The sequence below is a fragment of the Notolepis coatsorum genome (assembly GCF_963971535.1).
Source record: "Notolepis coatsorum genome assembly, chromosome: 1".
Classification (NCBI taxonomy): Eukaryota; Metazoa; Chordata; class Actinopteri; order Aulopiformes; family Paralepididae; genus Notolepis; species Notolepis coatsorum.
The window spans coordinates 52,748,954-52,764,877 of NC_140165.1; the positions used below are offsets into that span (position 1 = coordinate 52,748,954).

The 15,924-nt window shown below is 42.4% G+C and overlaps 1 protein-coding gene across 1 annotated transcript in view; it reads right to left on the reverse strand.

Annotated features, from left to right (window-relative positions):
* Positions 1-13,092, reverse strand: part of LOC311231275 (OX-2 membrane glycoprotein-like) — a 55,781-nt gene extending 42,689 nt beyond the window's left edge. The window contains exons 1-4 of the mRNA XM_084317817.1: positions 12,920-13,092; positions 5,694-5,768; positions 4,587-4,714; positions 3,372-3,695 (exon numbers count right to left, since the gene is read on the reverse strand). Of these exons, the coding sequence (XP_084173943.1) occupies positions 3,372-3,695; positions 4,587-4,656 (394 nt within the window). The 5' untranslated portion in view covers positions 4,657-4,714; positions 5,694-5,768; positions 12,920-13,092. The remainder of the gene's footprint in view (positions 1-3,371; positions 3,696-4,586; positions 4,715-5,693; positions 5,769-12,919) is intronic.
* Positions 13,093-15,924: the final 2,832 nt, after the last annotated feature.

The window sequence follows — 15,924 nt, forward strand, 5'->3', positions numbered from 1 at the left end:
GGGAGTGGGTTTCTTCATTTGGTGTTTATCCTTATCATTAGTGTTTTATTATGAATTACTTTGTTATATTTAGCATTTTCTGTATATTTATTAAGTGTTGATATATTGCAATGCTTGATATTTCTATAGTATTTTATTAAAAGAAATTGCGTAGGTACAGTACTTATGCCTTTGATCTGTGGTAAATGTTTGGAAGTAATTGCCTTTGTTCTTAAGCTTAGCATTGTATTTTATTCGTATTACTTTTTTTTATCATGACTACTCTCTTATTTTATTATCTATTCAATTTTATTATTTGTGTTTTGCACAATCGAGGTGGGCATGGCCACCTACATTTCACTGCATGACTTGTGTATGTATGTGACAAATAAAACTCTTGAATTCTGAATTGTGTGTGCTTGTGTGCATCTGTGTGTATCCACAGTCCTCAAAAGCATATCGAACCCCTGTAATCATGCCAGTTAGGGTACCGTATGGACTGTACCTGTGTATACTGTATACTTTACTTACTCATAGTAAATATTCAGATTCTAAGTGTTATTGACCACATTTATTGTAATGTATAATATAACTGATAGGGCATACAGATCCTCATAAAGATCCTCATCTCCACCTTCGATTGTACTGCCTACTTGCTCATATTCTTATATTCAGAGTTAATTATATTGATTAGACTGCTTATTTTTTTACTTTTCTACTCTACTATTAGGGGCGACAGTGGCTCAGGAGGTCTGGTAATCCGGAGGTTCCCGGTTTGATTCCCGCTCCTTCCGGGCAGCGTGTTGAAGTGTCCATGAGCAAGACACTTAACCCCTAATGGCTCCTGATGTGCAGGTTGGCACCTCGCATGGTTGCCTCCGCCATCGCTGTGTGAATGTGTGAGTGAATGGGTAAAATGTGAGCAACAAATTGTAAAACGCTTTGGATAAAAGCCGCTATATAAATGCAGCCATTTATTGCCTGTATTTATGTCTTTCTACTATTACCCTGCCCATACCTGTACCTCCCCTCCCCCCTCCCCCATGTTGTTATGATGACTGAATTTCCCCAAGGGGATCAATAAAGGAATATCTTATCTCATCTTAGTATCCTAATCTTATTTGGGTGTGATTTGATCTGTGAATTCAAATCAAGCATTTAAACGGGCTTGTTCCATGTGTTTTAGCCGCAGGGGGAGAGGCTGGTTAGATCTCCACTTCTCTGTAACTGGTCTGTGGAGTCTGCAGCCAAAAACCCACCGCTTCCTGCTATCAAAGCACTCATTCCTACGGACCTTCTGCTTGTACAGGTTGTAAAGGATAGAGTCAGCGGAGCTGAAAAGGCTGACTTACACAAACACACTCACAGGAGTCTCCGTCTTCACAGAATAAAGACCAAAAGTTCAACCCTTTCCGAAAATCATCATGGTATTATGGCGGTAATTTCAGTTTTACCACAGTGTTGAGTTGGCCATTGTATACATAATTAGCAAGGTAATATAGAACTTGTAAGTCGCTTTGGATAAAAGCGTCAGCTAAATGACTAAATGTAAATGTAATACCATGGTAAGAAGATGATACAGATGATAATACCATGGTAAGAAGATGATAATGAAGATAATACCATGGTAAGAAGATGATAATGGGTAATACCATGGTAAGAAGATGATAATACCATGGTAAGAAGATGATACTGATGGTAATACCATGGTAAGAAGATGATAATACCATGATAATACCATAATACCATACCATATTACCATGGTAAGAAGATGATAATACCATGATAATACCATAATACCATACCATATTACCATGGTAAGAAGATGATAATACCATGGTAAGAAGATGATACTGATGGTAATACCATGGTAAGAAGATGATAATGATGGTAATACCATGGTAAGAAGATGATAATACCATGATAATACCATAATACCATACCATATTACCATGGTAAGAAGATGATAATACCATGGTAAGATGATACAGATGGTAATACCATGGTAAGAAGATGATAAGATCTTAACCGACTGTTGCACCTGCTGACTGCCTCCCAATCGCACGCATAACCCTCAGACTATTCTCTCCTCCCCCTAAGCCCCCTCACCTACCTCCCTCCCTCTCCCCCTTTCTTCACTCTCTCCCCCTCTAGTTCTCGCTCTCCCTCTGGTTCTCACTCTTCCTTTCTCTTTTTCCCTCTCTCCCTTTCCTTCTCTCTCCCTTATTTATTATTGTCCTTGTATACTATTGCTACTGTCATTTAGTATTTTATTTACTTGTATACTGTACATAACCTTGTTTTTGTTACAGCCTCCCACCCCCCTTCCCACAAAAGGCCTTTGCTTTTTGGACAGGCTGCTTTTGTATAAGAATTTGTTCTTAATTGCTTGCCTGGATAAATAAAGGTTAAATAATACATTTAAAAAAAATACCATGGTAAGAAGATGATACAGATGATAATACCATGGTAAGAAGATGATACCGATGATAATACCATGGTAAGAAGATGATAATACCATGGTAAGAAGATGATAATACCATGGTAAGAAGATGTACAATGATAATACCATGGTAAGAAGATGATACCGATGATAATACCATGGTAAGAAGATGATACCGATGATAATACCATGGTAAGAAGATGATACCGATGATAATACCATGGTAAGAAGATGATAATACCATGGTAAGAAGATGATAATACCATGGTAAGAAGATGTACAATGATAATACCATGGTAAGAAGATGATAATACCATGGTAAGAAGATGTACAATGATAATACCATGGTAAGAAGATGATACTGATGGTAATACCATGGTAAGAAGATGATACCGATGATAATACCATGGTAAGAAGATGATAATGATGATAATACCATGGTAAGAAGATGATACCGATGATAATACCATGGTAAGAAGATGATAATACCATGGTAAGAAGATGATACTGATGGTAATACCATGGTAATAAGATGATACCGATGATAATACCATGGTAAGAAGATGATAATGATGATAATACCATGGTAAGAAGATGATACCTGTTATTTTCCTTGAAAATAAAACTGGAGCCGTTTCACTGGTAATTGTTTCACAATTCTGGAGAACGATGATTTTGTGTTAGAAATAGGGAACCCTTTTGCCGCCATGTTGTGGCGTGGATTAAAACGTTTAGTTCTCAAGACCCCATTTCTGTCGCTTGCCCATCTAAAGCTTCGCTCAAAACCCGGCCAGAAGTCCGAACGCGGGGTGGTGTTCTAATAGCTAATAGCTGTGCTACAACTACATTATATCATACAAGTTAATGTCCATAAATGCGAACTATCCCTTTAATGTCCATAAATGCAAACTATCCCTTTAAGCCGTCAGCTCAGGATAGCCAAACTCACCTGTGACACTCAGACAGGTCCTCCCCTCCTGCCTCCCACTGGGGTAGACGTCGAACACGCAGCGGTAGCAGCCCTCGTCGTTGGGCCGGGCCTTCCTGACGGTGATGGCGCTGGCGTCGTTGCCCGAGTTCGTGAGCTCCACCTCGGGCCGCCGCGTGGTGATCTGGGCCGGCTGGCCCGGCTCGTACGACACCAGGACCACGCCGTGCGAGTTGAGCCAGCGCACCTGGCGGACCGTGTCGTCCGTTGCCACGGTGATGTTACAGCCCAGCGTGAAGGGCTGACCCGCCATGGTGCTCAGACTGGCAGGGGCCATGACCTCGCCTGAAACACACAGGCCGCCAGCAAGAGAGGGAGTCATACATACTAGACTGGTGTTGCTTCAACCAGCAGAACTAATGATATGTTTTAACATCTGAAGCTGCAGTAGGAGATACAGTAGATAAAGAAATCCATCCATGATCCACACACCTATCTATCCATCCATCCATCCATCCATCCATCCATTCATGATCCATCCATCCACACACCTATCTATCCATCCATCCATCCATGATCCATCCATCCACACACCTATCTATCCATCCATCCACACACCTATCTATCCATCCATCCACACACCTATCTATCCATCCATCCACACACCTATCTATCCATCCATCCATCCATCCAGACACCTATCTATCCATCCATCCAGACACCTATCTATCCATCCATCAATGAGCCATCCATCCAAACACCTATCTATCCATCCATCCATGATCCATCCATCCACACACCTATCTATCCATCCATCCATCTATCCATGAGCCATCCATCCAACCATGATCCATCCATCCACACACATATCAATCCATCCATCCATCCATCCATCCATCCATGATCCAACCATGATCCATCCATCCATGGTCCATCCATTATCCATCCACCTATGATCCATCCATCCATGGTCCATCCATGATCCATCCATGATCCATCCATCCATGATCCATCCATGATCCATCCATCCATGATCCATCCATGATCCATCCATCCATGATCCAACCATGATCCATCCACCTATGATCCATCCATCCATGGTCCATCCATGATCCATCCATGATCCATCCATCCATGATCCATCCATGATCCATCCATCCATGATCCATCTATGATCCATCCATCCATCCATCAACCAATCAACAAATCACGTGCTAAACCTAACATGATGGGCACCTTGTGTTCTGGAGACCATTGCCCCCGCCACCCATAGCAGCAGACACAGGGGCAGGGCAGGTCCACACATCGCAGACGGCAGCACGGTCACCACCTCTCTCCCTCGGCCCGTAACATCCAGTCTGCTCCTGCAAAACAGGAACACGGTTGCCGACATGATGGTTTGCGTTGGGGAAATCCACCCGGCGCTGTGGCTGGGCGACGCGGACAAAATATCACATGACGTTTCGATGGTATTTGACTACAATGTAACATGACGTATTTTTTACGTATTTAATCTTGTAATCAGAATTTACACGTGGGTTACACGGGGGACATTGAAACACACGGGGGACATTGAAACACACGGGGGACATTGAAACACACAGGGGACATTGAAACACACGGGGGACATTGAAACACACAGGGGACATTGAAACACACGGGGGACATTGAAACACACGGGGGACATTGAAACACACGGGGGACATTGAAACACACGGGGGACATTGAAACACACGGGGGACATTGAAACACACGGGGGACATTGAAACACATAGGGGACATTGAAACACACGGGGGACATTGAAACACACGGGGACATTGAAACACACGGGGGACATTGAAACACACGGGGGACATTGAAACACATAGGGGACATTGAAACGAAGTACACTAATGTCCATGGGTCCATTTAGAGCACTGGCGACCAAGCAGGTCACCACAAACTGTAATTGTTTCGTGAGTGTGTAATGTTTGAAAGGAATCTATTTTTCTATTCTTATAGTATTCTTGTTTATTTCTATTACAAACTTTTTTTAGTTTTCTCTTTCTTGTACTTTGTATATTAATTGACGATTGTTGATGACTATTGATGATGACTGTGTGACACTCGACGACACTGTAAATGAGGGCTGCCCCTCTGTGTACGTTTCGGAGTCCAAATAAAGACTGAATGAATGAATGAACGAACGAACGAATGGCATCCCTGTCAAATTGTCCATATACCTGGACTCAGGTCAGCCCGACAGACTTATCACCGCTAGGTCTGTGCTAAACAGGCTACTCCTGAGAGACGAATGTCCCTGAATAACAATGCAATGTCAAAAGGCCCTGAAATAGACATACCCTGTCTGGTGCAAGTATGGTGGCCTGCAGGCGTGTTGTCGGTCAGTGGTGGGATGACCTCATCCTACTGGCACACTGGCGGGAACGAAGCAGACGGCCAAGACATGACATCATGGTACAGTAGTAGTGACAACATTGTCTCCGCTTTTATAGTCCAACGTTATATACAGTACTATCACTAGCTCCCTTAGAGCCCAGTCTGTAATCCGGACGTCAACAAATGGGTAGCCGGCGGCTGCACCACTAGAAATAGGAAAAACAGGAGACATTTCTCATTCTCTAGTTGATTGACGAGAGCTCTTGATACAAACACTAGAGAGAAGGTTTGTTTATGTTTGTGATATCTGTAAACAAGAGTAAAAGAGACCTACAGTACGTTCTGATTCACGATGGGTTAAGAAAATTGCAAAAGGCTTCAGCTGCCTGCACATGATCACTAGTCAAATACTGCAGCCCTGCGCTGGCTGGGTCTTTGTTTTTCTATGGAGAGCGCTGGCTGGGTCTTTGTTTTTCTATGGAGAGCGCTGGCTGGGTCTTTGTTTTTCTATGGAGAGCGCTGGCTGGGTCGTTGTTTTTCTATGGAGAGCGCTGGATGGGTCTTTGTTTTTCTATGGAGAGCGCTGGCTGGGTCTTTGTTTTTCTATGGAGAGCGCTGGCTGGGTCTTTGTGTTTCTATGGAGAGCGCTGGATGGGTCTTTGTGTTTCTATGGAGAGCGCTGGCGCACGACTCCGCGGCCATGCTACCCCTGGCATCGCATCGCTCAAGGTCGCCACTTGGCTCTGTGTTCGAAGTTACATTTACCACATTTCAAATTAGTTTTTCAAATTGCTACCAAAGTGATGAGGCCATAAAATGTTTGTGTGAGCTCTTACACCCAAATGATTTCAGACCTTATAGCAATGCAAGAATATAAACCTCATTTGGGTGTAAGAGCTCACACAAACATTGTATGACCTGAGCCTCACACTCATCGTCTATGGAGCAGCCCCAGATTTTACATCCCATCACCGATTGGAGAGTTCTCTACCCGATTTCTAGCTTTAGGAGAGAGTCACAAATACTGACTGAACTGTCTTGGGGCACAGTGGGTGGTATCCCCCTTTAGATTAGATTCAAATGTATTGTCATTATACAGCACAAGTACAGTACAACGAAAGGAAGTTTGGCATCCAACCAGAGTGCAAATGTTTAACATAAACAACACAAGCTTGCTGATTCAGGAGACATAACCTAGGGTTTTTTTTTTTTACAAGTTACCCCCTATCAAGCACCCTGCCTGGAAAAACCATAATCACCTGGCAACAATAAAAGCCACTTTCATGTCTAGACAGCACACCGGCACAGAGATTTCAAAACCAACATTTCTCAACGAATCCAACCCCCATCCAAACGACAGTAACCAGATGATGACGTCACGCGAGGAATGATGTGAAACGAGTCAATGAAATCGATTCCTAAATTCTAGGATATTATGGTGTGGATGACAGAGTGAATGACTGGATGGAGTGGATGGTGAGACTGCAGGTCTGTGAGGGAACGCAGACAGCCCAGCGGTAGAGCGGGTCATAAAAACACTTTAGTGGCTGAGCTCCTGTGTCTGCCTTGCCGGGAAATGCACTTGTTTAAAGGAACACCCCAATATGGGAAATGCACTTAAATGTGGGATATGTTTCAGTGTATATAAATCTGGAATATGTTTCAGCATATATACATCTGGAATATGTTTCAGCATATATAAATCTGGAATATGTTTCAGCGTATATAGATGTGGAATATGTTTCAGCATAATAATCTGGAATATGTTTCAGCATATAAATCTGGAATATGTTTCAGCGTATATAGATGTGGAATATGTTTCAGCGTATACATCTGGAATATGTTTCAGCGTATATAGATGTGGAATATGTTTCAGCGTATATAAATCTGGAATATGTTTCAGCATATATACATGTGGAATATGTTTCAGCGTATATAAATCTGGAATATGTTTCAGCGTATAAATGTGGAATATGTTTCAGCGTATATAAATGTGGAATGTTTCAGCGTATATAAATCTGGAATATGTTTCAGCGTATATAGATGTGGAATATGTTTCAGCGTATATAAATCTGGAATATGTTTATACATGTGGAATATGTTTCAGCGTATATAAATCTGGAATATGTTTCAGCATATATAAATCTGGAATATGTTTCAGCATATATACATGTGGAATATGTTTCAGCGTATATAAATCTGGAATATGTTTCAGCGTATAGATGTGGAATATGTTTCAGCGTATATAAATGTGGAATGTTTCAGCGTATATAAATCTGGAATATGTTTCAGCGTATATAGATGAGGAATATGTTTCAGCGTATATAAATCTGGAATATGTTTCAGCGTATATAAATCTGGAATATGTTTCAGCGTATATAGATGTGGAATATGTTTCAGCGTATATAAATCTGGAATATGTTTATACATGTGGAATATGTTTCAGCGTATATAAATCTGGAATATGTTTCAGCGTATATAGATGTGGAATATGTTTCAGTGTATATAAAAGTGGAATGTTTCAGTGTATATAAATGTGGAATATGTTTCAGTGTATATAAATGTGGAATGTTTCAGCGTATATAAATCTGGAATATGTTTCAGTGTATATAGATCTGGAATATGTTTCAGTGTATATAAATCTGGAATATGTTTCAGCGTATATACATGTGGAATATGTTTCAGCGTATATAGATGTGGGTACACAATATCCACATACATTCTTGATGAGTTCGATTTATAGATGGAAAATAAACATTTGGGAACTTTCTTAACCCACTGTAGAACAGAATATCGGTCTTGTTTTACTCTCGAGGTAGCATCAAAGTAAGCAAACATTTTTACAGCTATAAAATACAGCAAATACAATTAATAATAACCTATATTTATTTGTTGTCTAGTGTTACTCCGACCTCCGTCAAATCAAATATGGAATGAAAGCATCCCTTCCATTCCTATGTATTTAGTTTTGGTGTCGGGGGCTACCCTACCCATATGTTTTCATTTGGATCACGGACGGGGGCCTTTTGAGAGGCGGCACAGGGCACACCGACAACATCAGAGGCCACTGCACCGTACCCTACACACCGGGAGTTCGGCTATACTGGGAACTGGGGTCAGCTCATTGTATCCCTGCCAGAGAGGGAGGGAGTGAGATGTCAACTGACCTCGGATCCGATCGGATCAACGCCGCAGGGGGAAAAGAAGAAAGTGCCACAAGCCAGAGACCAGGGTCTAATCCTCAGAACTTTACTGGCATTTTATTGGCTCCTTTACGGCGCCATCCATCTGGTTTCAAACATGCCGCCTGCCGCTGTTGGGCAACACTTAAATCACTCGTCCTCCCTTTTCCTTTTTGCACCATTGATGTCTGCCTGTATAAATAATATATGACCGTAGTCAATCTGACTTGATATAGTTCAAACATATTTCACGTGAAACTTGTAGTAGGCTTTAAGGGAACGAATTGCCATGGCTGTAAGTTGCTTAAGGGAACGAGTTGCCATGGCTGTAAGTTGCTTAACCCATCCGGTGCCGTTCACGAGAATTCTCGTTTCTGTGGCCCAACGGTTCAGTGCCAGAAACGAATATTCTCGTTTCTGGGTCGTTATTTCTTTTATTCGCTATTTCCATTCATAATCTATCGAGGCAGCCTGTGCCGGCTGTCCTGAATGGGTCTGAGATCGCAAACGTCCAATACCGCCGCCTAACGTCTAAAAAGTCCGGTCCAGGTTTTCCTTGTCGGCCAGGAGTAACGTTTATAACACATGGATTGGGGAGAATCGAGCACCGCCGGTTCATGTTCTTTGGTGGATTATCTTGGCAACACGATCAACATCAATACTTGGCGATCAGATAATTGGAATATTCTTTTTGCAGTACATCCTAGTCACGGTAAGGGCTATATGGTATCAATCTTGCGTTGATCCAATAATTCCTTCCCCGCAATCGGAGCGTGTGTGTATATGTACTGTGTAACGTATTCCGTTGGTGACGATCGAAGCATAGAACCCCCCCCCCCCCCCCCCCATTTCATTTGGCTGTAAGATGCTTAAGGGAACGAGTTGCCATGGCTGTAAGTTGCAGTAGTGGCTTGTTCCCAGGGGTCGCGTTGGAAAACCAAGACCACTCAGATCCCTCGTCAGAGAGACACACAACGTGCAAAAGCACCTGCCGATCAGAGGCTGGGGTATATATTTGTATTATTTATTTATTTTATTCAGCTTACAGCTGCTGGTGCCTCTGGGAGTCTGTGGTAAACCTTTGTTGCGCGTGCATGGGCTTGGAAAGTGATGCAGAGCTTGCTCTATTTCTGCTGGGCAGGTAAACTCGCTCTTCTCCAAAGTTGCCTATATACAGCAGCTTTAATACAGAGGCTCTGATTTTCTTCTTTTCATGCCAAATAAGAGAGCCGTGGTCTACTATATAGGTCTCAAAGTGAGGCCCGGGGACCCCCCAGGGGTCCTCGAAGGGGTTCCACAGGGTCCCCAGCAAAACCAAGAATAGTTTCATTTCACTTTTGATTAATTCATAGGCTATGTTAGACTATTGGTGACAGATCATTGAATAATGAGTAATTAAATAATGAGTAATTAACACAACAAGGATTCAACGTCCCGATGACACCTCTGGTGGCCATATTTAAACTAATTTACTCTCAATAAGTGTCAAACTAAATGAACGTGTTCAAAACTGCTTAAAATGTTTGGATGTGTGTGAGATTATGTGCAAAATGTAATATGTATTTTCCAATGAAAATGAGAATAATGACTTTGATCATTATTTATACAATTGCCATTACTATTGTAAAACCGAAATGTCGATCAACTTAGACCTTTTTTTTTAGTAAGGGTTCCCAGTCTATTTTCATTGACATGAAAATGTTTACCAGTGACTTACAAACTGATTTAAAAACATAGGAAAAGCCTGAATAAAGGTGGAAAGGGGGAGAGCGTTCGGGTATGCAGCACGAGCCCTCACAATCTGCATGCAGGTGAGCAATGGATTTTAGTTTTTACCACAACTAATTTATTTTCCTCAGAAGTAAGATGAGGCATGTAAAAGAGGGCGAAGAGGGCATACAACACATGCCTCTTGTGTTAGGAGTGGTTCCGGTATAGTTGTAAATCATGGAGTGAGCTGGGCACGATATGAACCCTTCCCTTGACAGGTAAGGCCTACAATACAGGGACCTTAGCTATATTACCACACGACTGAGATCGTGAAACTTCAGAAGAAATGCATAGTATTTGCAAATATAATAAAATGAAGTCATGTTTGACAATAGGAATTCAAAACCCATGAGCTATAGGCTACAGATAATGCACATGCTCAAGCTTAGTTTGAATGACTTGTTTTGAATTACAGGTTGAAAATAGAGAACGGCCTAAGTTACTTAACAACAACAACAACAACAACAACAACAACAACAACAACAACAACAACAACAACAAACTTAGATTTAGTCGTCTTCGGTTTGTTAACTTTTATAGTCGAAAAGAATGCATTTCAAGCGCAAATAACAAACTCAGCAAGACCGACGGCTTCTCAGTTACAGTGGGTGACAATATTGTCACAAGGAAAGATGAAATTACCTACCTGGGTTCCATCCTAGAGGCTAATCTCTCCTGTGACAAAATGGCATCCAATGTAATAAAAAAAGTCAACCAACGAACTCAATTCTTGTACCGGATCTCCTCTCTGGTAAACAAGAATACCCTGAAGACTCTGGCAGGAGCACTCATTCAGGGGTACTACGACTATGCTTGCACCTCATGGTACCAAAGCACCTCAAAGGCGCTAAAAACAAAATTACAAACATCTCAAAACAAACTGGTCAGACTACTGCTTGACCTTACTCCTAGAACCCACCTCACCCCTGCCCACTTTGACAACCTAGGATGGCTTAGAGTAGATGACAGAGTACAGCAACTTGCAATGGGCCTGGTCTACAAGATACACTACACGACCAAGGTACCCATGTACATGGCAAAATACTTCCCAAAGGTCAGTGAATACCACGATCACAACACCAGAGGGAGCTCCACAAATCATGTTAAACCCAGATTCGGCTCAAATAAGGGACTAAACACGTTTCGCAATTATGCCACATCAATGTGGAACGCCCTACCCAAAGCTGTAAAGGAATGTGGATCACTACCCACTTTCAAAACCTCTCTCAAGAGACACCTACGGGAGACTGCAATGCAACACTGGCCCCTGTAAATATCCTAACCCAACCCCCTCCAATGTACAGTCATTTACCTAGTATGGTCTTGTCAATAGTCCAATGTACAATTTTGTTTGTTTGTACAGAGTTCCCCCCCCCCCCCTCAATGTACAGTTTTGCTTGTTTATACAATGTGCCCCCCCCCCCCCCCCCCCACCCACCTCCAATGTAAATTACCCAGTATGGTTGTCAATATCCCAGTGTACCCAACCCCCCCCACCCAACCTCCTCCAATGTACAGTTTCTACGTCAAATGTATATACTCCCTTTTCTTGACTCCTTCTGTATCACAAACAGTACTGTATTTGCAAATCTGGTATGTCAGAAATGTATAGATGTAGCAGTACTGACTATCTGTATGTCATGTATGTCATATATGTCCTGATGAATTGAAAATGGGGGACCCTGGTGTAAACAAGACGAAAGTCTTTCTCTGGTCTGCATCCCCTTAACAATTGTGTGTATTGAGCTGTACTGTATTGTACCCATTCTGCAATCTGTTAATAAAGTTTTCAATCAATCAATCAATCAATCTTGTGTACCAATAAAACCAATGCAAGACTGTTCAGTGGACACAACACAGAGCACTTTAGCTAAAGTAATAAACACAACATTCATAGCACACACACATCCACATGCACACACTCACTTTCAACACTACATTTGTATCTATTTATTACAAAAATATTTGCACATCCTACCTCATTCTTGCATTAAAAAAAGTTTGCATTTGTACTTTAGGTTGTACTTTAGTTTGCATATTGTATATTGTATTGTTTGGTCTTTATTCTTTTTACTTTGTAGGCCTACTGTTTGATTGATTGATTGTATGAAACACAATCTCAGGGGGCTCAATACCAAGCATTTCACTGTATGTACATTATATGTGACAAATAAAACAAAACTTCAACTTGACTTGATTAAACTTAGCTTATTACAAATGAATAACACACAACGTACCTGTTCAGAAATAGCAGCTTCGACTACTGATGATGAATAATCAAATGTCGTCCTCTCAGTAGCCCACCAGAGCGATTGGTTACAGGTGTTCTGACACAGTGAAGGAAAACTCCATGTTTCCTAGTAAACAGAGAAGCTCAACTGCCTGCGGATGTGTCTTTCGCATGAGCCCGTCTCCGCCTTCCCACCCAGAGAGATCTAGGCTCTCCCTCCGCCTCCCTCCCAGCAGGTTGCGGCCACTTAATAAGCTCATTTGATTCCCAAGTGTTTCTAGACTCCCTCAGCTGAGGTGAAGAGTGACCTCTTGTGGCTGTCGCGGGTGCTGTTGAAAATCAGAGCCAACAAGGATTACAGGGCCATGTGGCAATAGATATATAATATAATGATATATATATAAATATAATATAATAATATATATAAAGATACTAGGGCTGTCAAAGTGAATACTTTAATTTGAGATTAATTTAAATTATTTAAAGCATTAAAATAAATTAATCTAAATTCATCTATGGAGTGACAAATCTTCAATCTTAGCCCCACGGATATAAGAAAGAGGTCTAGCTGAGTCAATGTTGATGGTTTTGTTGAACATTTGTATTTCACAGGAGAGAAACTGTATTCAAAGAACGCTATTAAAATAGTCTTTGAATCTAAATATACTTTCTTCGTGTTGATTTTACATTAATTCCATGATTTTACTCAAGTAAATATCTGTTACAAGCTTCGGTCTTAAGTAGACAAATGCTATTTTTAATCTAGATTAATTACAGAAAATTGAGAGATTAATTAGTAAAAAATGTGTAATCTATTGACAACACAAAAAGATACATTATGTGACTAAAGATATATGCATGTGCTGCGTACAGTCATTGAATAGACCACAGCAACACTTCCGGTATTTTGAGCTCATGGGAAAGAGTGGGGAGGGGGGGATGGATAAAATGAATGAATGTTTAAGGCACTCCCCCCCCCCCCCCCCCCACGAGCTCCATGTAACGCGGAAGTGCAGTGGCGACTGTATTTCCTCCCGCCATACCCAAGATGAGAGAAGTAGTTTACAAAACAACAGACACACATTTTTAAATGTAATAATTTCATAAAATATTAGTCTACGGCTGTATATACTGATACAGCTAGACAAAACCAGCGTTCCTAATACTCTCTCTTTCTCTCTCTAATGGACTAACGCCACACTTTAAGCTGTAATAATTATCTACTGGCCACTAGTGGGCAGCATCATTCATTTGTTCGTCCTCAGCCGGGTTATTGATTGATTGATTGATTTGTAGCAGGGTGGATTATCCCTGCTTTATGGGAGTGGTTGTACACAGCCACCTGGTAGCGGGATGCAGCAGAGCTGAGTCTAGCTGGACCCCCGACCAGCCGCGGATATATAGGCGAGGCGACTGAGGCAGCCGCCTTATGGCCCGCGGGGGGTCTAGGGCCCGGGCCCGGCCCGGGACTGAATGGAGTTGCCGTTCGTTCGTGGGACTGGATGACAGACTGCATTGCGCCATGCCCCGGGGCCCGGGTCCTATGTTCCCCGGGCCCCCTATGTTTCCCATGTTCCAAAAGGGTTCTATGTTCTCCGGGCCCCCTATGTTCCCCCTATGTTTTCCCGGTAGCGATAAAGGCTCGCCCCAGGCTCGCCACAGCAGTGGATGGATTTAAAAGATAGGGCACTTTTATAGATAATTTATTTGTATCGCAACGGAGTCATGGATCTAGTCGTGCCACGTAGCATTATGTCGAATAAATTCAAATAGAATAAACAAGTCTAAAACAAAGACTTTTAAACGAAGTTTAGCCTATTAAATCATTTTATAAGCGTTCGTTTATTTGTGGTCTGCGTGAGAACACTGAAGCAACAATCTGCAGAACACCAGCCCAGCCCAGCCCTCTCCCTCTCCTCTCCTCTCCTCTCCTCTCCTCTCCTCTCCTCTCCTCTCCTCTCCTCTCCTCTCCTCTCCTCTCCTCCTCCCTCTCCTCTCCTCTCCTCTCCTCTCTCTCTCTCTTCTCTTCTCTTCTCTTCTCTCTCTTTCTCTTCTCTTCTCTTCTCTTCTCTTCTCTTCTCTTCTCTTCTCTTCTCTTCTCTTCTCTCTTCTCTTCTCTTCTCTTCTCTTCTCTTCTCTTCTCTTCTCTTCTCTTCTCTTCTCTTCTCTTCTCTTCTCTTCTTCTCTTCTCTTCTCTCTCTCTCTCTCCTCTCCTCTCCTCTCCTCTCCTCTCCTCTCCTCTCCTCCCTCTCCTCTCCTCTCCTCTCCTCCTCCTCTCCTCTCCTCTCTCTGTCCCCACGCTGTCAGGCAGATGGTGGTTGCTTCAGTTCTCACACAGACCGCAAATAAACGAATGCTTATAAAATGATTTAATAGGCTAAACTTCGTTTAAAAGTCTTTGTTTTAGACTTGTTTATTCTATATGAATTTTGTCTACATAATGCTACGTGGCACGACTAGATCCGTGACTCCGTTGCGATACAAATGAATTATCTATAAAAGGCTTTTAAATCCACTGTTGTGGTGAGCCTGGGGCCTGCTTTATACCGCCGCTGCAGTGCAGAGAACACTCTCCGTGGTGCTGAAACGTTTTTCCTGTTTTATTCCACTATTCCAGGAATTTCCAGAATTGTGTGCGAGAGATATTGGGATCATAGGAGAGAGCTGGCCCGAGCTGTCAAGAGCTGTCAATCTCGCCTCAGGGCCCGTGGGGCATTCCAACCGCCACTGCCCCCGACTGTAGGCCAGGAATGTCGAAATGGAGGTTGAGCAGCAGGAGCGGATGGGGCCTAGGATTCACTGACCTAGGGATGGTACTCTTCTTTAGATGGTCCTTCTTGCCTTCCAGGGCGATTAGCAGTAGCGCCCCACACACCCCCACTTCCCCCAATATTTCCTGAGCCCTCCCACACCTGATGGCAGTAAGATGAATAATGTTTTCGCTCCCCAAAGCAGTACCCTTCCTTAAGGACCTGTAGAGACCGTTAACAATAAACTATAGGCAGGGGTGGA